General features: G+C 41.3%; 1 protein-coding gene across 1 annotated transcript in view; it reads left to right on the top strand.

Moving 5' to 3' along the window:
• Positions 1-27445, top strand: part of NELL2 (neural EGFL like 2) — a 290204-nt gene that overhangs the window by 42162 nt on the left and 220597 nt on the right. Inside the window, exons 4-9 of the mRNA XM_006126494.4 lie at positions 13950-14123; positions 14238-14334; positions 18823-18895; positions 19075-19157; positions 20507-20635; positions 21964-22066. Coding sequence (XP_006126556.2) covers positions 13950-14123; positions 14238-14334; positions 18823-18895; positions 19075-19157; positions 20507-20635; positions 21964-22066 — 659 coding nt within the window. The remainder of the gene's footprint in view (positions 1-13949; positions 14124-14237; positions 14335-18822; positions 18896-19074; positions 19158-20506; positions 20636-21963; positions 22067-27445) is intronic.

Here is a 27445-nt window from a genome sequence, read left to right as displayed (position 1 = left end):
CTTGAAAAGCAACATTAAAGGTTGATGTCTGAGCTTGTAATGCTCTGTATAATTTCCGGTGATGTGGAATGAATCAAAGCTGTTCCTCCAGAGAAGAGTTTTAAAGGCCAGTGGTTCACTAGTTGTACCATGATTTGGATGTCTTCTCCACATTCACATATTGGGCTTCTCTTCATTTTCCACTTGTACAGTAGGTAACTGCACCATATGTATTAGGTTCTGATACCATTCTCTGTGATCCAGATGTTTAATGGCATGGTGAAGCTGGGTAGTTGATCTGTAGGATCCATAATCAGGTCTTGATTTTTGACCCCGTTGTTTCCCCACTTCTCTTTTGGTGACAGTCCCAAGGTGTTCAGAGCTTTGACTACTTAACCAAAAGGAGTTCTAAATTAATGCTATATCTTGAGGGAGGGAAGGGACCTGGAGATCATCATAGATGGTCACATCTGGATTTATTATCACATAACCGTTGTATTTTTGTATTCGGCTCTTCTTTAGAAGGACAGAGATAAGATATATCTGTGAGACTTCATAGTAGCATTCAGTTGCATGTTAACAAATTTTGTACGTGCTCTACCAGACCATGCTGGTTCATGGTATTCAGCTATTGAAAATATGAACACCATTGTGGCTGCCCACAATGGGTGAACAGCTGATCCTGGCTAGTTTGTGGATTATTTAGTCCTCAGTCTTTATCTTGGCAGTGGTCTTTGTCAGATATTAGTTGCATGTGAGACTGTGAACCTAAAACATAATAGAAGCATAGTATCATAGGAGTGGAAAGGACATCAAGCGATCATCAATTCCAGGCCCTTGCACCCGTGGCAGGACCAAGCACAATCTAGAACATTCCTGAGAGGTGTCTGTCTAATCAGCTCAAAAATCTCCTGTGATGGAGATTCCACAACCTCCCCAGGCAAGTTATTCCGTGATTAATCACCCTGGGTACATCTACATTAGCCCCCTAGTTCGAACTAGGGAGGCTAATGAGGGCGACCAAACTTGCTAATGAAGTGTGGGATTTAAATATCCTGTGCTTGATTAGCATATTCCCAGCCGGTCGCCATTTTGGAAACTGACTAGCCCGAAGTAACTGCCCGCATCTACATGCGGCAGAGAAGAGCGATTCTGAGATAAACCCCTTCGTTCGAATTAACAGTTAAACCTCGGATAGAGGCAGCAGCGCTTTGGGGAAGGGGGGAGGGAGTGGCACTGCAGAGACGGTGCTGAGAGGAACCAGCTTTTAAGCTGACTTCCCTACCCTGCACTGGATATAGAAGCAGCAGGGTGTGGGGGATATGTGAGTAGTCAATTAATCAACTACTCTTTTACATTTCTACTGTGAACCATTGGTAACTATTCTCAGTTATGCAAGACTGTATTGAAAGACTTACTAAAGTCTAGATATAACACATTTACAGCTTGTCCCCCTGTACACAAGGCTTGTTACCCTGTCAAAGAAAGCTATCAGGTTAGTTTGACATGATTTGATTTTCACAAATTCATGCTGACTATTGCTTATCACCTTATTTGCTTCTAGTTGTTTGCAAATTGTTTCTTTAATTATATGCTCCATTATCTTTCTTGGTAGAGAAGTTAAGCTGACTGGTTTGTAATTCCCTGGGTTGTCCTTATTTCCCTTTTTATAGAAGGTGTTGTATTTGCCTTTTTCAGTCTTTTGGAATCTTTTCTTTTTTCCATGACTTTTCAAAGATAATAAATAATGGCTGAGGTATCTCCTCAATCAGCTCCTTGAGTATCTTAGAATGCATTTAATCAGGCTCTGGTGTCTTCAAGTCTAAGTCTAACTTGTCTAAGTAATTTTTAATTTGTTCTTTCCCTATTTTAGCCTCTGATCCTACCATATTTTCTCCAGCATTCACTATATTAGGCATCTAATTGCCAGCAACCTTCTTGGTGAAAACCAAAACAAAGAAGTTATTAAACATCTCTGCCACTTCCACATTTTCTGTTGTTGTTTCACCCTCTTTATTGAGAAATGAGCCTGCCCTGTCCTTGGTCTTGGTCTTCCTCTTACTTCTAATGTATCTGTAGAATGCTTCCTTTTTACTCTGTATGTCACTACCTAGTTTGATCTCATTTTGTGCCTTGACCTTTCTAACTTTGCCCTTACATACTTGTGGTGTTTCTTTATAGTCATCCTTTGTAATGTGAACTAGTTTTCACTTTGGTAGGATTCCTTTTTTATCTTTAAATCATTCAAGATCTCCTGGTTAAGCCATGGTATCTCTTGCCATACTTCCTGGCTTTCCTACGCAGAGGAATAGTTGTCTCTTGTGCCCTTAATAATGTCTCTCTGAAAAACTGCCAACTGTTTCCAGTTGTTTTTCCTCTTAGGCTTGATTCCCATTGGATGTTAGCTACTAGCCCCTTGAGTTTGCTAAGTCTGCCTTCTTAAAATCCATTGTCTTTATTTTGCTGTTCTCCATCCTACCATTTCTTAGAATCATGAATTCTATTATTTCATAATCACTTTCCACCAACCTAACCTTCCACTTTCAAATTCTCAACCAGTTCCTCCCTATATGTCCAAATCAAATCTAGAACAGCCTTCCCCTAATAGCTTTCTCCACCTTCTGAAATAAAAAAACTGTTTCTAATACATTCCAAGAGGTTGTTCGATAATCTATGCCCCATTGTGTTACTTTCCCAGTAGATGCCTAGATAGTGGAAGTTCCCCGTCACCACAAACTCTTGTGCTTTGGATGATTTTGTTAGTTGTTTAAAAAAGCCTCACCCATGTCTTCTTCCTGATTAGATCATCTGTAATAGTTCCTGTCACAGGGTGCATAGCCTGTCCCCCTGTGCTACCAGGCTGGGTGCCACACCCCATAGCCTGGCCCTGGTTATAACCCCTATTTGTTGGGTATTATGGCCTGGCGGCCTAGGCTGTAGGGCCCTCTCTTGGTAAGGCCTAGTGGCCAAGTGTATGGTGCCCCTGTCTGCGGGGCAGTAAGGCCCAGTGGCCAAGTCTACACTTTGTTAGGTTTGTTGTCCTCCCTCCCCCGGGGGGGGGGGGGGTCAAGGGAGATGGGGTTAGGGGGACCCAGGCCCTCCCTCTCCACAGGGCCCAGCCTATGGCCTTGTCAGTAGTAGGCATATCCCACCAGTGGCTCGGTGGGGAATCCGCCCAAAACACGCTGAGCTTGCCAGGAGGCCTCCTGCTTCCTGCCCTGGGCTACTTCCTACCTCAGCCTGCTGGCTGGCATATTCCCCACCTGTGGTGGCTTCTGCTGTGGCAGCTGCTGGGCCAGCAGGGGCAGCTGCTCCTGAGTTCCAGCAGGAGCTCCTTCCCCTCCTGTGGTCAGCCCCAGCTGAACTGCTCCTCTGGCCTTGAGACTGGGTCTGCCGTTGGAGCATGGCTAGCAGGACTATGGGGGAGAGGCCTTCTCAGCCCAGCAGGACTAGATAACTCCTCCCAGGCCAGTGCAGAGTTGGTACACCCTGTCACAGTTCCCTATCATGACATCACCCTTGTTTTTTACCCCTTTTACTCCTACCCAGAAAGTTTCAACAAATCTGTCTCCTATTTCTATCCCAACCTTACTCCAGGGTTAAACATTTTTAATATATATGGCAACATCACTTCCCTGCAGAGGACAGAATAGTGAGTCTCTCCCAACTGGTAGGGAGGGGACTGTGCTGCTTTCAGAGCTGTGTGGATAGAAAGTAGCGATTGCTGGATGGGCACCAAGGTCTGAAGGCAGCCACCTCACCACAAGTAGTGCAGAGGTAAGGATGGCATGGTATGGGTGTATGTCTCATCCTAGTCAGACATTTTCACAGAAAGTCCCAGAGGAAAAAAGGTTGAGAACCACTGCTCTGGTGAATGGCAGCCACAGGGTTACCTGCTGCCCTGTAATCCTGTAGATGAGCTACACTGTCTGCCAACCGGCAAGGAGTATAGACTTTCCTGAAGCCTGATGAGATGTTTCTTTTCACAGCCATTTAAGAAGGTTGATGAACCTGGCATTGTTGAGTCTCTCTTGTAGATCAAGGACATTGATCTTCTGTTTGCATAGTTGCTTGGTTAAGTAATTGCATTGTGTTTTAGAAAAGTCTTCTCTCCTGAGTTGGCATAGCACTTAGGTTTGAGCCCAGATTTCAATATGTGGTTGGGAAAGGGCCATTTTGCTTGAGATCGTCACTTGAGTTGCTTTTCAGGCCATTAGTCCATCTTTCCTCATTTGGCCATCATGTCAGTATGAGGACCCTGTGAAGGTGGCCATCTTCCTTCCTCGTGCAATGAGGAGTAACAGTTAATTTGAGGGAAGGGTTTTGGATCGGACTACCGCGTCTACATGTGGCGAGTTAATTTGAGCTACCGGCATTTTAAAATGGCAACTGGCCGCGAATATACTAATCAAGCGCGGGAGATTTAAAGCCCGCGCTGCATTAGCAACTTCGGTATGCTTCATTTGTCTCCCTAGTTCGAACTAGGGGCCAAGTGTAGACATACCCCAAGAGAATAAAGGCATTATTAAACAGAGATTGCTGAGCTCTTGCTCTCTGCTTTGCTGTCTGTTTCTTTATCTAACTTTTGAATTAACCTTTCAGCTTCTTCCTGACGAATGAATCAGCAATCTAACCATTTTAATCCGTGACAGGATTTTATCATAGGTTAGTTCCTGATGTGCCATCATAGGTTTTATCTGATTGGCCACAATGAGAATGTGTAATAAGCCTTTTCTTCACTTTATGGCCAGATGGACATATGCTACCAATGCTGTATTCATCTATTTCATTTCTTCATAATGAAGGCCTTAACGGATGAAATCATTTGATTTTAGTTCAATTATTCTTTTCTTCATTTAATGTTTTAATGACATAAGATGAAGCCCTTAAATCAATGGAATAGTGAAACCAGTTATTCCTTAGGCTTCAGTGTATATCTCTGCCAATGTATTTCATTCCTGTCTTACACAATTTTTGTTTTCTCACTTGTTGGCCTTTCCAGACCATATACTGCCACATATCCTGAATTGTACCATAATATATAGTGTTTTTAGACCTGTTTCAGTGTCCACAAGGGAATTGTCTTAGATCATCAAAGTGTTTTCATCTGTGCATTAATCCACATTTAGAAACAAGTTGCCTGAGCTGAACACCCAGAGCATTTAACCAGAGATTCCAGCCAGTAATGGCTACTGCACTGGGGAATAGGGATAAATCTGGGGCCCCTCATTCAGCCAAAACACCCTTTGATCCAGAACTGTGCAGAGGAGACAACCCCCACTCCCATTCTGGAAGGCACTAGGATTCTTGCCCTCTGTGCTATATCTCATTGGTAGAAAACATAGAGGAGTTATCTCAGAGATGCCAGCCAGAGGAACAGAAGCAGCTAAAGCAGAGACCTTTCGATTCTTTGGACAGTGTACGAGTGGGGCGCCAGCCCTACCCAGTCAGACGCGTGCTTAGCTGCCTCCACTCGTGTTCCCCCCACCTGGGGTAGGTCCTCAGTACCTTTCGTTGGCTCTCCCCCGTCGTCAGGCGCTTGGTTCGACCGTTATTGCCAGGACGTGGGGGTAGGGGGGCCTGGGCCCGCCCTCTCTCATGGGCCCCAGCCTAGGGCCCTAAGGACAGGTTCGCTGGAACCTGCCCAGCTGGCGGGACTAATGCCCGCAACTTACCGGTTCACTGGCTCCAAGCCCCGCCCTGGGCTACTTCCTACCCCACAGTCTCTCTCTCTCTGGTCCTACTACCGTCCCCGTGGGACTGGCTCCCGCCGTGTGACTCCCTTCCCGGGTGTTTCCCCTCCTGGGCGTGCTTCCTCCCGGGTCCCTCCCAGGTGTCCTCCTTCCCCCAGGCGTCCTCTTTCCTGCCTCCCTCCCAGGCATCCTCCTTCCCCCGGGTGTCCCTTTCCTCCCTCCCTCCCTCCCGGGTTTAAATACCGCGCTGGCATCCTCCCGGCGTGACGTCACCTGCCGCGCATGTCACGGCCAACATGTAACTCCGCCTGGCCTCGGCATGCCAGCTGGCGCTCTGCTCTGGCCCATCCCCTGCCTCTCAGCTGGTACAGGGTACAGAGGCCGCACGCCACCCACGCTTCCAAGGTCGCCCCCAGGAGATTAGCGTGACCGTGGGGTCAGTGCGGGGTGGGTCTGCCTTCGCAGGGTGGAGGCCACTCGTCCCGTCACAGAGAGTCAGAAAATTTTCTGTACTTTCAACTGGGGTTTCTCTGTCCTGCACTGTGATTGGCTGTTTGCTCCAACTAACTCTCTTCTCCTTCCTCATACTTCCTTCATCTCAGCTTCACTCTACACCTACTCCTCTGATCCTTCCCTCCCCTGCCTTGTTCCTCTAACCCCATTCCCTACATTTTTCATCCCATTTAGCTTATCCTGTCCTTAGTAAACTCACCTTCCCTTCCTCTTCCACAATTATGGAACTCACATGACATTTGCTGCTCTCATATTGTTCATGCTGCTTGTGTGTTCTATTTCTTCCCCCACCCTATGTCTGTTTTGCCTAATTAGATTATAAGATCTTTAGGGAAAGGGCTGTCTGTAATGCAGTATTTTGTGTGGTGCATAGCACAACAGGGATAGTCTTTATCCACTACTATAATAAATATGATTAATCATAAAATAATTACATCACTGTATCATTTAACTCCCTGTAACATAGTTCAAGAACTAAACATTCCTTATTTTTGCAGTGTGATATATTTCTTAATCATAGTCCGTAGTGTCTTTTCTGCCTTCTGCCATCACAGAACTTAGTGCAATAACAGAGATGGTGGCTTCCAGTGAAAGAGAAGAGCTCTCAATATGTTACATTTGCACCATCTCTGGGTGTAGTGTGTTTGTTTGTTTAGTATTCTAGTAGCTTCCAGAGTAGGTGATGAGTAAGCAGTAATTTAGGATTGATCTTAGAATATTAAAGCCATTTGTTAGTTACCCCATGCCAATAAGGAACAGTCATTTTCTGTTTCTAAGGCCATGTCTACACTGTGGAGAAAAGTTGGAAGAAGATAGGCAAATTGTGAACCACAATTTGCGTATCTTATTCCGTTTTTTTCCAAAAGAGGCTTTTCCAAAATTTGACCCATCTACATTGGGCCAAATTTGGAAAAAACTCCTCTTTCGGAACATCCCTTATTCCTCTCACTGAGAGGAATACAGCGATGCCAAAAGAACACGTCTGCTTTTTCGGAAACTGTTCCGAAAAAGTGGATGCAGTCCTTGGATGGGGCACAGCTTTTCCGGGACATCTCTGGTATCCCAGAAAAGCTCTGCAGTCTAGACATAGCCTAAACCAACATACAGGCAGTCCCCGAGTTACGCGGATCCGACTTATGTCGGATCCGCAGTTACGAACGGGGCCCTTCCTCTCCCTGGTCTCCAGCAGACCAGGGAGAGGAAGCAAAGCGGCGGAACACGCAGCCAGCTGACAGCCCAGACCAGGGAGAGGGGGAGCAGAGCAGAGCAGAGCAAAGCCGTGGAGCCCGAGGGCAGCAGGATAGCCACGGCGCGTCTGGGCTGTCCCGCTGCCCGCGTGCTCCGCGGCTTTGCTCCGGACGCCTGTGGTACAGCAGCTGGGGCGCTGCCGGTTGGTCCCGTAGCGCCGCTCTGGGCGCCACTGGACCAACCCAGCAGCACCCCAGCTGCTCTGCCCCAGGTGTCCCCAAGTCAGCAGCTGCTGAAAATGACCAGTGGCTGACTACAGGAAGCCCCTGCCCCGGGCTTCCTGGAATCAGCCACTGATCAGTTTCAGCAGCAGCTGACTTGGGGATGCCTGGGGTTCTTAAGTTGAATCTGTATGTAAGTCAGAACTGGCGTCCAGATTCAGCCACTGTTGAAACTGATCAGTTTCAGCAGCGGCTGAATCTGGACGCCAGTTCCGACTTACATACAGATTCAACTTAAGAACAAACCTACAGTCCCTATCTTGTACGTAACCCGGGGACTGCCTGTATCTTGCTAGCCTTTGGCATATTGGTATTCTTTGCTAACATAGAGAAATGTTGCAATATATCTTACTTTTTGGTGGAAGATCTCAGTTGCTGTATATTTCCATGTGATGTAAGTGTGAAGCCTCCAGAACGTTGTGATGAGAGCAATCTATTGCTTTTGCATCAGTTTCATCTAGAAATTTATAATTGGACTGGGTCCAACCTAGTTTTCTTTTTGATTGGGTTTATATGTCTGTTGAAAAGGGTATCTTAAAAGATCATTTTTTAGGTTTTTTTTTTCATTCATTCTGATTCTTATTTCTGTAGTGTTGAACATCCCATGAGCAAAAAAAATTCTGCTATGTATGGATACTGTCACTTCACATGAATTTTCTCTTCTACCCATTAATGAGTCCTTTATTTTTCTAGGTTTCAGAGATTGTCTGTTTGACTCTTTTAATTATATTTGCATCCATGGTTGGATGGAAATGTTTTTAGGACAGTTGAAAGATTCTTGGTTTATATCCTGTTTCTCAAGTTAGGAGTGACCTTATCCTTTAACTGTTGGTTGTAAAGGATGTTATAAAATTGACTGACGACCTGTCAGTATTGCCTATTTTCCTTTGCAGACTAACCTTCAGTTAGTTTATACTTCTTGACAATGGAAAAATATGAATTTTGACAACAGGATGTAAATTATTCTAGGTGGTGAATATACCCACATTATAAACACCTTCCTGGCAACTTAAGTTAAATTGACTGGGACAGACCTTCCGTTAATATAAGTTGGGATAGTACCATCTTAGCCAATGGAGATATGTTGATTTACATCATCTGAGAATCTGTCCCACAGTGTTCATATGAGGCTAGATCCTTTAGTCTTTACTCAGTTCCTTAAAATCAAGCAAAACTATCCTGACTGTAATGGGACAGTTTGCCTGAATAAGAGCTGAAAGGTTTATTCCATGTTATCTGAAACTATGAGAAATATTTCACATGATGTAGAATGGTTTAAGTGAGTGTGTTGACAGCTTTTACTATTCCTTTACTGTCAATTAGAAAATACTACTGTAAAATAAAAATGTGTATGTCACAGATCAGGAGGAAGAAGACTGACATGGGCAGTTTGTATGTAATATTATTGTAAGTATGTTGGTTCCAGGATAGTAGAAAGACAAGGTGGGTGAGGTGGTATCTTTTATTGGACTAACTTCTGCTGGTGACAGAGACATGTTTTCCAGCTACACAGCTTTCTTCCTCAGATCTGAGAGTGCTCAGTGTCGGAGCTAAATAAAAGATTGAACAGATAGTTTAGCATAAATAGTCAGCAAATATTTTAAAGGACTGTTCAAGGTGAACGGGCCCATCACCACCCCTGTAATCACATAGAAGGGTGAAAGTGAGTTACAAGTATTGTAATAAGCCATAAATCCAGCATCTTTATTTACCATGATTTTTAGTGTCTCGCAAAGTTATGAATTTAAGCTCCTAGGTTCACTTTTTGAAAATGTTGTGCAGATTTCATTTGAAGATGAGGACTGATAGGACAGATATGTATATATATAGTGAACACGTTGTGAAAAGTTTTCACTTGTCTGTGGTATGTGATTTTGTCTTTTATTGTTTTTCTTGTGAGTTCATGGGAGAGTGCAGTGATTGGTCTCACGCACTTATGTGTTGGGACATTTAATGCACCGGAGGAGGTACACCACATATTGTGATAGGCATGTGTGTAGGACTCATGGATCTTGAAAGGGAAGTTGTGAGTATTGAGCGAAGCACAAGACTCGTTAGCCTATTAAAGAAAGCTATCAGATTGGTTTGACATGATTTGCTCTTTACAAATCCATGCTGGCTGTTCCCTATTATCTTGCCACCTTCCAAGTGTTTACAGATGATTTCCTTAATTACTTGTTCCATTATCTTCCCTGGCACAGAAGTTAAACTAACTGGTCTGTAGTTTCCTGCGTTGTTCTTATTTCCCTTTTTATAAATGGGCACTATATTTGCCCTTTTCCAGTCTTCTGGAATCTCTCCTGTCTCCCATGATTTTCCAAAGATGATAGCTAGAGGCTCAGATACCTCCTCTATCAGCTCCTTGAGTATTCTAGGATGCATTTCATCAGGCCCTGGTGACTTGCAGGCATCTAACTTTTCTAGGTGATTTTTAACTTGTTCTTTTTTTATTTTATCTTCTAAACCTCCCTCCTTCCCACTAGCATTCACTATGTTAGGCATTCCTTCAGACTTCTCGGTGAAGACCGAAACAAAGAAGTCATTAAGCATCTCTGCCATTTCCAAGTTTTGGTAGGAAAACAGGGCAGCTGATGTTAGAAAGGAAATATTTGAGCCAGTGGGACTGCAGTAGTAAAACTACACAGAAAAAAACCATCTTGGTAAATGAAGTGGATGGGAAGGAATGAGAAGCAAAGGAATGAAACATTCAAAGATCCCCCCAGTCTTCAAATTCCCTTAATACAAATGTAGTAAGCAAGAGGTAGATGCAGAAAATGAGCTGGTAGCATTTTCTCCCATTGTACTTGCATTAGGTGCTATGAAATTATCTATTAAAGCTACAGCCATTATTGCATTATTTTCTGTCTTGCTCAACTGTCACTCATTTTTTCATTGTTAGTAATTTCTTCCCTGAATAGTGCTCTAGGCAGGACAGAGAAAAGGGCAAAGCCATTGAATCGAAGTGACAGTGAGTAGAGATGAGTATAAGGACATTCATGATATATTACTTATATATTTGGCATTTAGAATATAGAGTATGAGGATTTTTTATTATACGCATCATCTGTTTTAGGGGAAGGGGCAGTGGGGAGAAGCCTATTTAATCCTTCATAGCACTTAACACCAGTTACTAATTGGAATATAGGGTTTCTCATTCTGAATGCCTCATTATAATGCCACATGTATCATCATGGAATACAATGAGCTGATTTATTTAGCCAGTTGGGCAGTGCTGCATGAATGGTGTTGATGCCTTCTTGGGATGTTACAATGTAACTGACTAACCGTTTAACTGATATGCTGATGCTTTTTGGTTAATGGTCTCAGTTACACTTAGCAGGTCAGCACAGCCACCTCCCCGGGATCGGGGCAGGCGAAGGTGGCCCGCTCTGCTCCTGGAGAGGAGGCTTCGCTGCAGGCTCTGCAGTATAAAGCATAGCCCACAGTGCCGGTAACCATGCAACTGCTGAGATTTTCAGTGGTTACACGAGTACCCTAATACATCTCTAAATCCTTCTAGAACCTTTGTCTGGAAGAATATGATTTGCTTACTCTTATCATTACCTTAGTTTGCATAACAACAGATCTCAATAGTCACAGTCCCATCCATTTCAAAAATCTAGCTGGAATGTTTCAATAATGTAGATTAATATTTCAGTCTATTCTATACTTGCTGCCCTTTCATTCCATTGAGTATTCTCCTTTTCATCTTCATATTACAGGACAGAGCCAAAAGGGTAAATTGATACATTTTCACTGTACATCGTGTATGTATATGAATAATTTAGGGGAACTTTTTTGGGTTGTGAGCCACTGACTCAGAAAAAAATTAGTCAGGAGGGCCACACAAAAGTGAGAAATAAATATATAAAATCCTCACTGATGTGGCCCCCCGCTGAGAAGAAAGATGCACCACACATTCCCCTTGCACACCAGAGCCGAGTGGGGTCCAGGCTAGTAAATTGCATGTGCTCCAGCCCGAGGGCTCCCCAATGCTGGGAGTCGAATCCAGGCAAGCTGGGGGCCACATCTGGCCTCATGGTCTTCGGTTCCCCACCCCTGGTCTGTAGTGTTTGAGCTAAAATAGAATTTTTATTAATACAGCTATTATCCTTTCTGGGGCAGCTGCTAGTGGGTTTCAGAATCTTTCTCCATCTGATATGTTTCTATTGATGTAGCTGGCAGAATTTCTGTTGACTTTTATCAGGGAGTAGGACTTACCCCAGTCAATAGATTAAATACTCTTTTCAAATTAAAAAACCCTCTCTCCAGCGTTTTCCTTTTTCCAGACTACCTAATGCTAGCTTTTAGATATCTTTAAGTTGTACTCTAACTCTAACCATCTCCATTTTCCTTCTCAAAATCTGGTTAGTCTCTTTTATAACATCACAAGATAGGGAGAGCTCCTGTGGACAGAGTTAGCTAGACTGGAGAAACCCATTGTAAGACTCAGTATCATTATATCTTCCCCATTTTAAATCTCTTTTTAAAAAATGCATCCAAGCCTGATGTTGGCTTTTATAACTTCTGCCACATACTCAGCATCCTGTGGTGGTATGTCTTCCAACAGGGACTCTACAGCACCATTGAAAGCTTCCTGCTAGAGCCTGCCACCACCTAATGGATTCCTCAGATTATATTTTTTCCCAAAAGCCACAATCCCACAACTGAGAGAAAAGATCATGTATTTTAATATACCATTGTGATTCAGAGGGGAAGTGAAGGCAACTGTAAATTTATAAACAACAAATTGAAGAAAGGGAAAGTTGATAGTAATGAATGTAAATCGGAAGTTAGTAATTGTAGAAAATTGATAAGGCAAGCCAAGAGACGTAAGGGAAACTCTACAGCCAGCAGAAATAAGAACAATAAGGAGGCATTTATTAGGAACAAAACATATTAGGAACAAAAAGAATCCTAACAATGGTGTTGGTCTGTTACTAGATGACAATGTAGAATAATCAATAATAATGCAGAAAAGGCAGAAATGTTCAGTAAATAATTCTATTCTGTATTTTGGGAAAAACAGATAATACTGTCTCATCATATGGTGATGATAAAATTCCTTTTGTTCTCCTGAGGATATTAAACAGAAGTTACTGAAGTTAGACATTTTAAAATCAGTAGATCCAGATGAAACTCTTGAATGGAAGTTAAAAGAGCAAGTTGAGGAGCTTTCTGTACTATTCATGTTGATTTTTCAAATGTCTTGGAGCACTGTGGAATTTCCAGATGACTGGAAGAAAGCTAATGTTGTGCCAATTTTTAAAAAAGAGTAAATGGAATGATGTGGGCAATTATAGGCCTATTGGTTTGACCTTGATATCACACAGCTAATGCAGCACCTGATAGGGGACTTTATTAATAAAGAATTAAAGGGAGGGATAGCTCAGTGGTTTGAGTATTGGCCTGCTAAACCCAGGGTTGTGAGTTCAATCCTTGTGGAGACCATTTAGGAATTTGGGGCAAAAATTTGTTGGCGATGGTACTTTGTCCTGCTGTGTAGGCAGGAGACTAGACTCAATGACCTTTCAAGGTCCTTTCTAGTTCTAGGAGATAGGCAAGCTCCATTAATTTAAAGGAGGCTACTTTAAGGCAAATAAATGTGGGTTTACAGCAAGTGTTATCAAACTAACTTGGTATCTTTTTGGATGAGATTACAAGTTTAATTGACAAAGTTAATGGTATTGATGTAATATTCTTATACTTCTGTGAGGTATTTGACGAGGTACATGACATTTTGATAAAAAAATCAGAACATTATAAAATTAACATGGCATACACTAAAACATAAAAGCTGGCTATCTTATAGGTCTCAATATGTAATTATAAATGGGGAATCGTCATCAAGAGGGTGTGTTTCTAGTGGGGTTCTGAGCAGATCAGTTCTGTCCACTTTCTGAGGATAGTTTGCTGGATTTTATTGTGATTCTGGATCAGATTGTTTTAATAATAGAAAGAATTGAATTTGTAATGGTATTATGTTAAAGAACACACGGGTGTCAAAAAGCAGCAGAAGAGATCTAATTTGATGATATAAGTAGAACTCTTATTAGCTTGAAATCTGACTCACTTGCATGAAGGTTGCACTCTGCCCCTAAAAGAGTTATTTAAAAGGAAAATATGAGATCAACATTGCAGAGTCTCTATTTTGACTCTGAGTGCCTCCTTCTTTTGGTTTCTTTCTCTTGTTAATTATTGAAACATGATAATCAGCCACCACATTATATGTAATGTTGAATTCTCCTGTCTTGATACAAATGCTTTATGACTTAATGTTGTGCCTTTGGTGTAGGTACTTGGAACTAGAAAGCAGTGGACATAGAAATGAAATCAGGTTGCATTATCGTTCAGGTGGCCATCGCTCACACACGGAAGTGTTTCCATACATTTTGGCAGATGATAAGTGGCACAGGCTTTCCTTGGCAATCAGTGCCTCACACTTGATTTTACATGTGGACTGTAATAGGTAAGTGAAGAATGATATTTCATATTAATTAGTGGTGGGCTGGAACATTCCTGCTCAGTACTAAATGAAGTGATAATGATTTAAGGGTTTTTTTCTTCTATTATTTCTTAACAGAATTTATGAAAGGATTGTGGAAAAGCCCTACATGGATTTACCATCGGGTACTGCATTTTGGTTGGGACAAAGGAATAATGCACATGGTTATTTTAAGGTAGGCTTTCCTTGAGAGGAAAAGACTGAACTTAGGCAAAAACGGCAATAGTTTTTCTTCTATATCTGAAGCACTGAAAACATTTAAATACTGTGTTATGTAAAGACTACATCAAGTGAGAATGCTATTGGTCCAGTTACCAGTTAAGCAGAATATACTTATTGGCATAAGGGCATGCAAAAACTTCATCCTCCATCAGCTGTGCGGGCAGTGGTGTTCCAGAGAAATTCACTGTCATGGAAAGTGAGAGGATCTTTGCCCCACCACCTTCCTCTCAGGGGTTTGCCTGAGACAAGTAAGGTTTATCTTGTGATCAGGAGTCTGTAAGAGGTTCTACAGAGGAAGATGTCTGAACCTATGTGCGGAATCAGCTTGTTAGGGTTACTCATCTGAAATTAAACTGCAGTGATCGGCAAGGAATTGTCATTGGAGCCACAGTTTTTTAGTTAAAGTTGAAAATAAGTTGCCATAACCAGTGTGTATCCTGTCTCATACCTCCTTCCATCAAATGAGGTCCACAACATGTGCATCAGGAGCCCCAAAACCACATGAGCAAAGAAATCTGTGTTCAGTTGGGCTACTGCCAAATTATGGTGCACTGTGAATAAATAAGGCCAGAAAGTCAGATACCAGTGTTGGTATTGGTTTCTTTTGTAGCCTAGAGCAATTTAATAGGGGCATGACTGGTGACCAAGTTGAAAAGGACTTCTTGGAGGTAACAGAATAGGTTTTGTATTACCCATTGCACAGTTAGATGTATATTTTCTGTCTCAGAATATATTTCACAAAAGGAAAGAGCAATCTACTCTACTACAATATGTGGTCCTCAGTGCCATTATCCTTCTGCTGTGTTTAGGTTCTTAAACTACACATCTCATCATGGTCTCGGATCATCTTCCAGGGTTAAGTGTTTAACATTAGTAAAGAGAAATTTCCTCCCCTGAGAGAGAAGCTACAAGTGTTTTATTTTGCATTTTAACTTTACAACGACTGATTACATGTTGCTATATGGGAAAACAAGGTTTAAGAAGTAAGTTTTTACATTTGTACTAGAAAATGGTGAGATGTAGGGCTTAGTTCCTATGCAATGACTCCTTGGTCACACTCTCTTTCAGTGGTTTGACCTCACTCATTTCGAGAGCTGGCTGAGATGGGTTGTGTGCAGAACAGAAGTTTCAGACACTTTGCAGCCCTGCAGCCCTGTCTACACAAGAATGTTCTGGTCCTTGAGGCTAGGGTACTTTGGCTGTTGGGCCCTGTGGTCTAGTTTAATCTGCTCTGCTAATTTTTATATCTTGGATAGAACACCATTATTTTAGTTTCCAATGCGAATCCTGCCTTTTGTGTGGAAATCAACATTAGGTGTGTAAATTTCAGTTTCATTCAGACTTGTTTATGATACCCTGGAAGTGGTCTGAACTTACATAACCTGGCCAGAGCCTGAGCCACAAAGACCTGTGGCTCGAGGCAGGTGGCTGACAGTAGGTACAAGGAGGTGCAGGAGCTGAAGAGATTGGCAACACCTTCAAAGGCATGTGCTGAAGGTGAGTGAGCCCTGCCACATAGTAGTACCAGAAGTGGGGTTGTGGAGACACCCACCCTGTAAGAAAGGTGGGAGATATCAAACACGTTACAAGTGAGGGGCAGATGGATAGACTAAGTCCTTTTTTCCCCCTTTGGGGAACATGTAGGAGGTTTGCTGCATGCTGACAGAGCAACAGGAGCAGACACGTGCTCTCCGGTTGTGCCTGTTATAAGGACAACAGCAACAATAGCAGCAAGAGGCTCAGTGGAGTCGGTGAGAACCTTTCCTGCTCGGGCCTAGAATAGTTGGAGGAGAACAAAATTTTGCCTGACCAGTTTCTGGCCTGGCAAAATTGTGTCCAGTAGTAATCCAGAGGCCTTGAGCACTTTTGAGAGCAATTGCAGTAAGGTGGGCCAGATCATTTTGGGCAGCTTGATCGACTCCGTTCCTCTTGGGAGAAGCAGCCAACCGAACTTCGACAAGCAGGCATGGTCCTACAAATAGTGAAAGAAACCGTTCTGGTTGGGGTGGGACTGACCTTGGAATCATACCAACACTGGTTTAAGGGGGAGCCTTTCCTTATGCCCTAGAGTGGCAGTACAGCATTTACGGGGCCAAATGATGGTTCTCTCTTTAGACAAGGTGGCGGACCTTATGATACTAGAACAATTACTAAGAGTCTTCTCTGCCCACATAGAAGCAGATAATATTGAACTACCTAAATAAGGGGGGGGGGGTAATTCAAGGGGGACTGTTCCAAGGAAAGCAGAGAATCCTGACTTTGGAATGGCAAGGGGAACATATGGGAGGAGAAGTTCTTAGGCAATCTGGTACATAAGAAACCAGAAGAGAGGGTGGGACCTCAGTCATCACTGGGTACCCAAGATAAGCATCCAGAAATTGGCCAGGAGAACACAGTGGTTTGTGGTCAACCAAGTCATAAAAGAATGGACTGCCTTCCCATGGAGTACGGCTGTTTGGATTGTTTCTACAGGCAAGTCTGTGGCTTGGTATGCTCCCTCCAGAGGGGCCATGCTCCAGTCTACCATAACTGTTTATGTGGCCGGATATGAAATGAGAGGACAGATTGATTCCAGGTGCATGCAGACACTGGTTCGAAAGGGTAGACGTCTAACCATGAAAACAGATTGGTATCTGCAGGTGCACATCTCATTCATGCACGGAGAGGCATGAATCTACCAAACAGCAGACACAGAAAAAGAAATGTAAAGTCTGAGGGTTGGTATATTAAGAAACCTCTCCACTACCCTAATTGTAGAGAAACACTGTTCTAATTTCCCATCTCTATTACGAGAGAGGGTAATGTAAACAAAGTAATTATAAGGCAACCCTTATCTGGGCACAGTCTGTTAGGCCCAAGTGGCCTAGAGACAGGGCTATGGTGTGGTTACTCAATGGACTGGGGAAATGTAGCAGAGGGTATTGAACAGGAGACATGAAGCCAGATACAGGCCCTGAAAAAACAATTGGACATGGGAAATGAAGAGATGGAAGCTTCATGACAGAGTTGCCAGTGCTCCAAGATTGTCCTGGAGTCTCCATGAATTAAAGAGTTATCTCTGATAAAAGATTATGACGTGACAAAACCATCAGAAATATGTCCAATCAAAACTGGCAACTCTAATGACAGAAAATAATAGAGGAAGCCACATAACAAGAGCAAGAACTGATTTGGATAAGACTAGAAGTGTCATTTGAAAAGAATTGTGGGCAACAATTCAGATGGGAGCTGTCTGCACTGAGAACTAGCGATGTAAAATCCCGTTTGAGTGGTTAACCAGTTAAACACTGTTTAACTAGTTAACTGATTAAAGAGAGAGTATGTGGGGGGACCCCTCCAGCCTGGCTGGGCTATAGCATTCCCCCAGCTCTCCATGGCTGGGCTTGTGTGGCTCCCTTACCCATTGTGGCTGGGCTAGAGTGGCTTCCCCACTGCAGGCAGGGTCTGCTTCAGCTAGGCCTCAGCAGCCTTTGCCTGTGGAGAGGAGGATGCTCCAGTCTGGGGATTGGTGAACGTCAGGGCTGTGAGGATTTGGCCTTTGTTAGGATTGAGCCCACAATGATTTGATACCTTTTCTTCATAGCACTATAAATCCTGTTGTAATGAATTGCCAGTTCATTGCATTTTTTTTTAAAGGATGAGTTTTGAAGAACAGTGTAAAGCAGGAAAGGAAGGGTAGATGAAAGGGACACCTGCAGTGTGCGTGTGATAGAATAGTTCATTTGTAAATTGCCATTTGGCCTTTGCTTTAGGAGAGCAGCAAAGTGGTTGCTAATTATATCTTAATGTCTAAAGATGCATGTAAATGATGCCTGTAAACATGTTTCACCCAGAAGGCCCAATCACAGGTCATTTCCAGCTGGCATATTTGAATTCCATGCCAAAATTCCTGTTCTCCTACATTGTCAACATGCTGCTCTGTACCATTGTCATAGATATGTTACTTCTTGTTGTATGAAAAGGTCCATATCAAAAATCACACAATGCTTGTTTGAATCTATATTTTATGACTCAAGTTTCATTAATCTCCGCTTTTGTTTGAGAAGAGTAGTTCAGTGAGAATCTGCATTTTATTTAAAAAGTGTTTCAAAGTCCCCAAAATGATTTTTAAAAAAGTTGCTTTAAATGTAATTTTCAAGCTTTTTTTCCAAGAGTAACTAAAAATAACAATACATTCAAAACAACCAAACCCTTGTCATTTAATTACATCTTGATATTTAATTGTATGCCTTTAAAATGGTTCCGTATGTGTGAACATGTACAACTATCTATGTTACTTACTCTTTACTCTCCTATCACCATAGTGGAAGCAAATAAGAAGTAACATATTCATAAAAAGTGATGCAGTTTTTCTGTGTGAGCTCTAATGTTGCTTGTGGAATATTGTTTTGAAAGGTAAAAATAATCCTCTTTTTTCTTTTCTATCCCCACTTGTGTACAGGGCATAATGCAAGATGTACAACTACTTGTCATGCCTCAAGGATTTATTTCTCAGTGCCCAGATCTTAATCGCAGTAAGTCTAGTGGTTCATATACCATAGAATGAAAGGTGTGCTCTTTGCTTAATTTTTGTCCTGCAACCCCCTAAAATCTTAAGCTCCAATATATTTGCCGTCCGCTGTGTCTTGTATAGAGTAAACCTGTTGTACATACAATCTGACAAATGTAACAAATGCAGTGTTTGTAATTCCAGCATGCCCAACTTGTAATGACTTCCATGGACTTGTACAGAAAATCATGGAGCTGCAGGACATTTTAGCGAAAACATCAGCTAAGGTAACAGTTACTCAGAGATATGATGTGGGCCATAGGGAATTTTCTGGTTTTGGTTTAGTTGTCTCTCAAAAAATACAGATGTTCCATTCAAAGAGCTGTCTTACAGTTCAATGTTTCCATAAAATAGTACGTTTTAATAACAAATAGCATCAAAATTCACCAACAAGGTTTTATAAATATTCAAGCTGTACCTGTCAGACTAATGATTCAATAAAACCGGAATGGAACAGGTCACCACATTTACATTGCACATTCCAACAGGCTTTATTGGGTTAAGACTTTTTAAAACCTGAACGGGTCAAAGAATAGACCAAAAATATGCATGTTCTGGGGCTGAGGACTCTCAAGCAATATCTACATCTGCTATCTGATGATTATGTAAAAAACATTCCCAACTACCAATGGATATATATGGGCTTACACCTTTATTTAAAAAAAGTCTGAAGCAGTGCTACTGGCTCATTGGTTTGATACTGCATTCTTTAATCTTACCATGCATTGGTTTACAACAGTGGTGGGCAACCCACATGCTGCCCATAAGGTAGTTTGATTGCGAGCTTCGAGAACTTTTCATGATGTTGTTCGTCCATGGGTACCATCCTCTCCACTTCCCAGTGATTGCAGTTCTCTGTTCCCAATCAATGGGAGTTGTGGGATGGTGCCTGCAGGTGAAGGAGCCATAGGGATATGCTGGCTAATGCTACCCTCAGCTCCCCTTGGCCAGGAAAAGAGAACTGTGGTTACAAGCTGTGGGGGATGGTGCCTGCAGATGGTCAATGTCACCAAAATGTCTTGCACCTCACAATCAGATTGCCCTGATGAGCTGTATGCGGCTTGTGTGCTGCAGGTTGCCCACCACTGGTTTATAACATAGCAAAAACTATGGGAGTATTTTGGTTCAAATGCAGGAATAAGTATTATACTTGTAAAATGGGAGCTTTAGTTACAATTAACAAGAACTCTTCATTCCCCATCTTTCAAGTTCATGTGTTGTGCACGTCCTGATAATTACCTGCAAGTAGTTTGGGTGTTGTAATATGGGTGCTTCAGAACATAAAGATGGCATGGCCCTGGCCAAATCCTTTTTGCTCTACTCACATTGGCAGTCCCATGATGTTATGGGGACTATGTGAGAGTTAAGTAAGCAGTAGTAGCATATCTTTGCTTCTGATTTTTCTACTCTGAATAGCTGAATATTCAATCATTTCATAATAACTACTTCATCATCATCTGACCATATTACTTTTTCTCTCTGCAAACCTGGATGGTAGTGGGCTTTTAGATAATTATTCATTTATATGGAAACAGTGTACCAATGTAAATAACTCCTCTTTGTGCAATGCATACAGCTGTCCCGAGCTGAGCAGAAGATGACTAAATTGGATCAGTGTTATTGTGAAAGGACCTGCACCATGAAGGGCACCACCTACAGAGAATTTGAATCCTCGACAGATGGCTGTAAGAACTGCACTTGCATGGTACGGCTACAATTTGAGTAGAGACTCAGGGACTCTGGTGTCCCTTTAGTCTACATATTTAATGAGAAAATACAATGAGGAAACTTTCAGTTTCCTCAAGATAGCAACAATCAAGGTAGCAAACCTGTTTTTCCAAAGAACCACCCTATATTAAAAATGTTTATATATTTTCCTGCAGACCTAGCATACATAGTTCTGCCCCATTTTTCTTGCATGCATAGGCAAAGTATGAGCTATACTGGAAGAAATATACTTACTGATCAAGTTTTTATCAAATACTGTATTGCAGACCATTTCTCTGGATAATTAATTCCCTGGTTCTTTCATATACTATAAATACAGCTTTGTTCTTAGCAGATGATTTAATTGATCCCTTGTGCCTGATTCCATTAAACCTCCTTTGGTTACATCAGTATCAACACATAATAAAATGTAAAATGCCCGTGGTATATGTATGTGCTGTTATATTACAAATAAAAAAGGGTTTGTTTTAAGGTCAATGAAAAACCCTCTGAGGTACCAAAATTCCAGAATTAATTGCATGTATCTTTGCAAGTACCAAATTATAATGTCTAGGTTAATTCATATCCATCTTAAAACACTCATAAAATGCATGATCCAAAGCCTATTAGAAATCAATGAAAAGATTCCCATTGACTCCAGTGCATTTTGGATTAGGCAACAGAGCCCTAGATTGATGTGCTGCAGTCTTTATTACTTTTAACTGTTCTTCTTAGACTTATTGTCTTTTTGTTCCACAAATTTCTGGGGGAAAAAAATACCAGTTCAGTTTTTAACAGTTATTAGGTAGTAGAAGTTGTAGGTAGAAGGTACTACTAGTAATAACTTTAGTCTGATATAGTCAGATAAAATGCCTGTGATTGAGATAGTGTTATATTCATGGTATGTTTTTGTCTCAGAATTTTCATATAGCTATGATATTATTATCTTTTAAAAAATGGATGCAGTCTTTCATGTGAATTTTATAAGGCACAATATTGTCCTATGAGGTTTTTTTTACTTGCACTAACCTATCAATTTGTAATTGATTGGCACAGAGTCTATGCTCCAAATGATTTAAGATTTTTTTAACCAAGCAAAACTATTTTCATCTTAATGAGCATCTCAGATTCATATAAAAAGCCTACTTGCAATAATAATTTTTTAAAGACTTAAGGTTGTGTTTTCATAATAATAATAAAGAAAACAATGTAAATTGACTTATTTTGGTATTGCTGAAGAATTTTTTCACATTTAAGAAAAAACTTGCAAATGATTGATTTCACAAAAGCTTTGCTTTGTATTAAAACACCTTTTTTTCTTCCCAGAATGGTACTGTACAATGCGAAGCATTGATTTGCCCATTATCTGATTGCCTATTGAATTATGCGCCTGCATATGTGGATGGCAAGTGCTGTAAAGAATGCCAGTGTAAGTTTTTTTTTTTTTTTTGTATGATGCTTCTTTCTATCAAATTATTTGAAACCTAAAGGAAGATGACCCTTTTAGTAGAGGTGTCGCCAATGGTTATAAAATCATTTGGGGATTTCTATAGAAAATTTCAACTTTCTTGGAAAAGAGCAATTTTTTAGGAACTGGCATTTTTTCAGTTGTCAGCCAAAATTTGTATGACTCGGGGAGCTTTGGTTTCCTGAAAAGAAACCCAATATATTTTGTGAATTTTCATTTAGTCTAAAACCTTATTTTCCATTAATAAGAAAATCAGCCAAAATTGTTTCAACAAGTCCTAGTTACCACTATCCCCATCTTTGAACTCAGTCTTATTTGATTGGTAGGCTGCCTGGACATGCAGATACATGAAGTCACAGAGTTTAAGGTGAGAAGGGACACCTGATCATCTAGTTCGTCACAGGGCACCAACACCACATGGCACCCACACACTAAATTCAACAATGGAAATAAGACCAAAGTAAATGAGACTCATAGAAGACTAGATTATTATGTGCCACAGACAAAGAATAGATGGGACAGACGTGCACCTGTGCCTAAGACCCCTCAGGGAAATGTTTCAATGAGACATAGCCAGATAATCCTGGCAAGTGACCCATATCTATATGGTGCAGAGGAAGGTGAACCTGGGAGAAATTCCCTCCTGACCCCACATATGACAGGAGTTGGACTCTGAGCATATAAGCAAGCGAAGCACCTGATAGAGAAAATGCGTAGAATACTTGTGCCTTGAACTCATTTTTCAGTATTATTCCAGTCTGGAAGAATGTACTTCCAAATAATGTTACAAAACTAGAAATAATATTCCACTTTATGGATCTTATTGTGAAATTAAGGAAACAGTAAACCGTGGCTTAAAGGACCACTCCAGAGATAGAAAAAATCACTAGAGATGTTCTTTCACAAAAGGTCGTATAAAATTCTACTGGATAGTGCATGAGGATAATTTAAAGTGATCACTTAAGATAGGGGTTTATCTATGGTCTTACTGTATTTTGGGCTGATTGCGATTGGGATCATGAAGGAGAATGTTTAAATTAATTAAATCCACTGATATAGTACTTCTGATTGATTATGTTCCATAGTGAACACATATGAAGCATTTAGTTATCCTAAGCAATGGTTTAAGCTTTGGTACATTAAGCTGTATGTGTATTTCTATGGACTAGAATTTTTAAGGTCATGTGTGTTTCATTGTACCCTGCTGTTGTGTATAATTTTTTCTTATCCAGTATGTGAGAACTCACAGCTGATTAGTATGATGTGTTGTAAGATACAATTCAAAAAGACATTTTGTACTCCATTGATCTTACTCCCATAGGAGTTCATTTATATTTAATTTTGCTAGACGTTACATAAAAACCATTCCATGTTATGAAATCTAATTAACTTATTTTAATAGATTAACTCTAATTGAGAGAAAAAGGGAATTCAGATATACTTTTTATCAGCATTATAGAGTTTCTGTGAGGAATAGATGGCTCTAGGAATTTGTAATGGGATATGAGACTTGTCAGCTCTAGGATTGTGTTTCAAACTTTGCCCATGTTGAAAGAGATCGAGACATTTGAAATGCATTTTGCAATCTTCTACATTATGTGAAATAATTGTGTCATGTGGTTTGATTTATTTTAGATCCAAAGGAAACCAGGGAACACCAGTGCTACTTAACCACTTTCTTATTTATTGCAAGTTTTAAGCAGTTAATACAGTTGTTTAAGTTTTACAAGCCTTAAGAACAATTATTATACAATTTAAATCTTAAACACTATAAATTTGAAAGCAATTAATATAGCGCAAAGCAATGCAAAAGCACTTACTAAAATATCTATGATATACAATAATAAAGTCTAATTCACATATACTTCAACTGTATTCTACCTACAGTGCCAGGCAGGAGGTTATGGTTCCGTTTCTTCCCATGCATTGGAATGCCATGCACTGGGCAGCCAGTGTGAAGGGCCTAATCATTTCTATTTACATTGAGCAGGACATGTGGGTCAATCCTGACCATTCCCTCCCATCGATTGTTCTTACTAAACCCAATTTATAGCAAAGCGAGACTTGTTCATTCTAGTAATATTTACCAATTTATTATGTATTGTGTAGGATACATAAAATGCTCAAAGCCCTATTTGACGTACATCCTGCTATTCAGGATGTTGTTGCTATGTGCATAGTTGACAGTTTTATGATTGCATCTGTACTTTTTGCTTATTAGAAACATGTACCAGTACAAGGCCACTTGTCCTGTGTTTTTGAATGGTCCCTTATTCCTCTTAAAATCAGGAATAAGGGATCTTTTGGAAAAGGCTTTATTTTCTGAAAGATCCCCGTCTAGACTGGCACTTTTTGCCGGCAAAGCCCTGAGCCAGAAAAAAGCGGCAGTCACGTGTATACAAATGAAGCGGGGGAGATTTAAATCCCCACTTCATTTGCAATTGCGATGTGTCTAATCTGCATCCCTTTTCCGCAAAAGGGGTGTAGTCTTGACACAGCCTAAGGGTACGTCTAGACTACAAGCCTCTTTCAAAAAAGAGTGTCTCGACTACAGCAGTACTTTCAAAAAAGCAAGGCGCTTTTTTGAAAGAGAGCACCCAGGCAGTATTCCGAGATAGCCATGCTAATTTCCAACTTTGGAAAAGGGAAATCCTACTTTCAGGTAGGAATAAGAGATCCTCCGGAAAAGGGCTTTATTCCGGAGGATCGCGCCAGTCTAGACGCTTTTTTCCGGCTTTTCCCCAAGCCGGAAAAAAAGCGGCGGACATGTTTATTTAAATCCCGCGGGGGATATTTAAATCCCCCGCGGATTTCCCTTTTCCAAAGTTGGAAATTAGCATGGCTATCTCAGAATAGAGGCCAGTCTAGACGTAGCCAGGGTGTGAGAAGGGTCCAGGATCTGGCTTAATACTATCTGACATATATGAAATCTGGAGATGTACAGGATTTAAGATGGCAGGCTGCTAAGTATTTTACAGGTTTATGAACTATTTAAATTACTCTAATAGGGAATCTGATGGTTTAGGAATTACTTGGTTTCTTTGTTCTGACACTAAATTGCTGTGTAATCTTGGCTATGCCTCTGAGACTGTGTTTACTCATCTGTCTAATAACGATAAGAAATTTTCATATCTCACAACCAGATGTTTCTAAAGTGCTATTTGGGTGCAAAATATTGCTTACACCTGACATTAGAAGAGATGGAAATTTAGGACCAGCCTCACACTTAATCCATTATCCTACATATCTTGGTGGAAAAGAGGCTGGAGAGGCTTCTTCTTTAGCAATTCTTTTTAAAATGTACAAATTTGGATTGTTCAGTCAAAAGCAGCTTTTTCAGTTCTTCTTAACCTTCCAATTAGTGAAGAATTAAATGTGTGAAGTCTTGTTGAAAATTTTCATTACTTTGGTTTCATTTTGTGGACACTTTATAAACTCCAAGCCAGCTCTAGTTCTGATAGAGGAGCACCAGAGATAAATGTGGTCCATTGCATTTGTTGTCAGAGAGGTGCTGACTTTGTGACTTCCCTAGGGATGCTGGATCTCTGTTCCACCGCAGTCCCTGTCTCTACTCCTTCCCTGCCTCCAAGCCTTCCCCCACCATGCCCTGCTCCCTTCCCTGCCTCTTTCTGCTCCCTCTCCCTGCTTCTCCCTCTCTTCCACAGCACCTCTTGCATGCCGCTGGACAGCTAATTGTGGTGGAAGGCAGGTGCTGGAAGGGAAGGGGAGGAACTGTTTGGCAGGTCTGTCAATGGATGGGAGGTGCTGGGACGGGAGAGGGGTTGATCCACAGGGCTGCTGGGGGGTGCTGAGCACCCACTGTTTTTCCCCTGGAGTACTCGCAGAGTCAGTACCTATGTTTGTTGTGTGAAAGTAGGTGTTGCCGACAGTAGGAAGAACAGGATGTGCAAATTAGTGTTCTCTTTTCTATTAGCCTTAATGAGCTGAAAAGATCTGCAGTTTTTTTGGGGCACCTAATTTGGAAAATGTGGATCTGCTTCAGCCACAGGCACACTATTCAGCACAAAGCCTAGTGAGGCTACTGAAGCATATTTTTGTAGATCAATGGGTGCCTCCCATGGAGAGCTGCAGAGCAAAGAAAACTTTCCATCCTTTTCCCCAATGCAGTTTAATCCGGACTCAGAAGCTGTTATATGAGAGTCATTCAGAATATTATTTCTGCACCCTGATAAAAGGTGCTCATGTACTGTGATAGGCACTGATATATAACCCAAAAGTAGATACAGAGAAAGAGAAGTGTGCCAATGCCTTTCTCTATTTAACTGAAGCAAAAGCTCCATGTGTAATTATCCTATGTGTCAGGGTATTAATAATGTATTGTATCACTTATAGTGTGGTATTTCATGGAACAAGTGCATTTTTAACATAGCTGGTTTCCCTTAGATTTTAAAGCTAAAATCAACCATCATGCCAAACCAACCTATATCTTGATTTGTCATAACGCTTTTGACACCATGCCATATAACATTCTTATTAGAAAAAGTAGAAAAAGGTAGTCCAGATGAAATTACTATAAGGTGGGTGCATGGCTAGTTGAAAGATTGTAATTAAAGGATAGTTATCAATGGTTCATTGTCAAATGGGGAAAGATTGAACTCTTTCCAATTTGTCCAGAAAGAGACCAAGAAAAACAATAGAGAGTTTAGAAACATGACCAATCAGAAGAAGTTAAAACATGGACATGTTTAGTCATGAGAGAAGAAGATTCAGGGGTGGAAGGGAAATGACTTGATAACATTCTTCAAGTATGTCAAGGGTGGTTATAAAAACAATGGTAATGTGAATAATCTCCATGTCTAGTGAAAATAGGACAAGAAGTAGTGGGTTTATTTTCAGCAAGGGAGATTTACGTTAGATATTTGGAAGAGCTCTTTTAACTATAAGGATTGCTAAGATCTGGAATAAGTTTCTAAGGGAAGTTGCAGAATTCCCATCATTGGTCATTTTTAAGAACTGGTTTATTTGGTTCTGACTTAAGGCAGGAGGGAGGGGCTGGACTTGATGACTTCTTGAGATCTCCTTTCCAGAAGTGTTCCCTGTAAACTGTGTGCTTTAGGTGGCCACCCAGGAAAGATTCAAATGCTGCCCAGCTGATTAGCAGAGTGCCGACGGCCTCCCACAGCTGGCAGTATGAGTTTCTCCTGATGGTGCACATCTGCACATGCCTTAGTGCACATAACAAAATGGTCCCTTCTGTTCTTTGCTGGCACTCAGTTTAGTAATATTTTGTTTTAATTCTGATTATTGTTGTTGGTTCAGAGGTGAAAGGATGGTGATTAGGGAGATCAGACTAGAGGATCAAGTGGTTCCTTCTAGTCT

The sequence above is a fragment of the Pelodiscus sinensis genome, chromosome 1 (assembly GCF_049634645.1).
Source record: "Pelodiscus sinensis isolate JC-2024 chromosome 1, ASM4963464v1, whole genome shotgun sequence".
Taxonomy (NCBI): domain Eukaryota; kingdom Metazoa; phylum Chordata; order Testudines; family Trionychidae; genus Pelodiscus; species Pelodiscus sinensis.
Note: the sequence above shows the minus strand (reverse complement) of the source record. Positions and strands in the feature narration are given on the sequence as shown.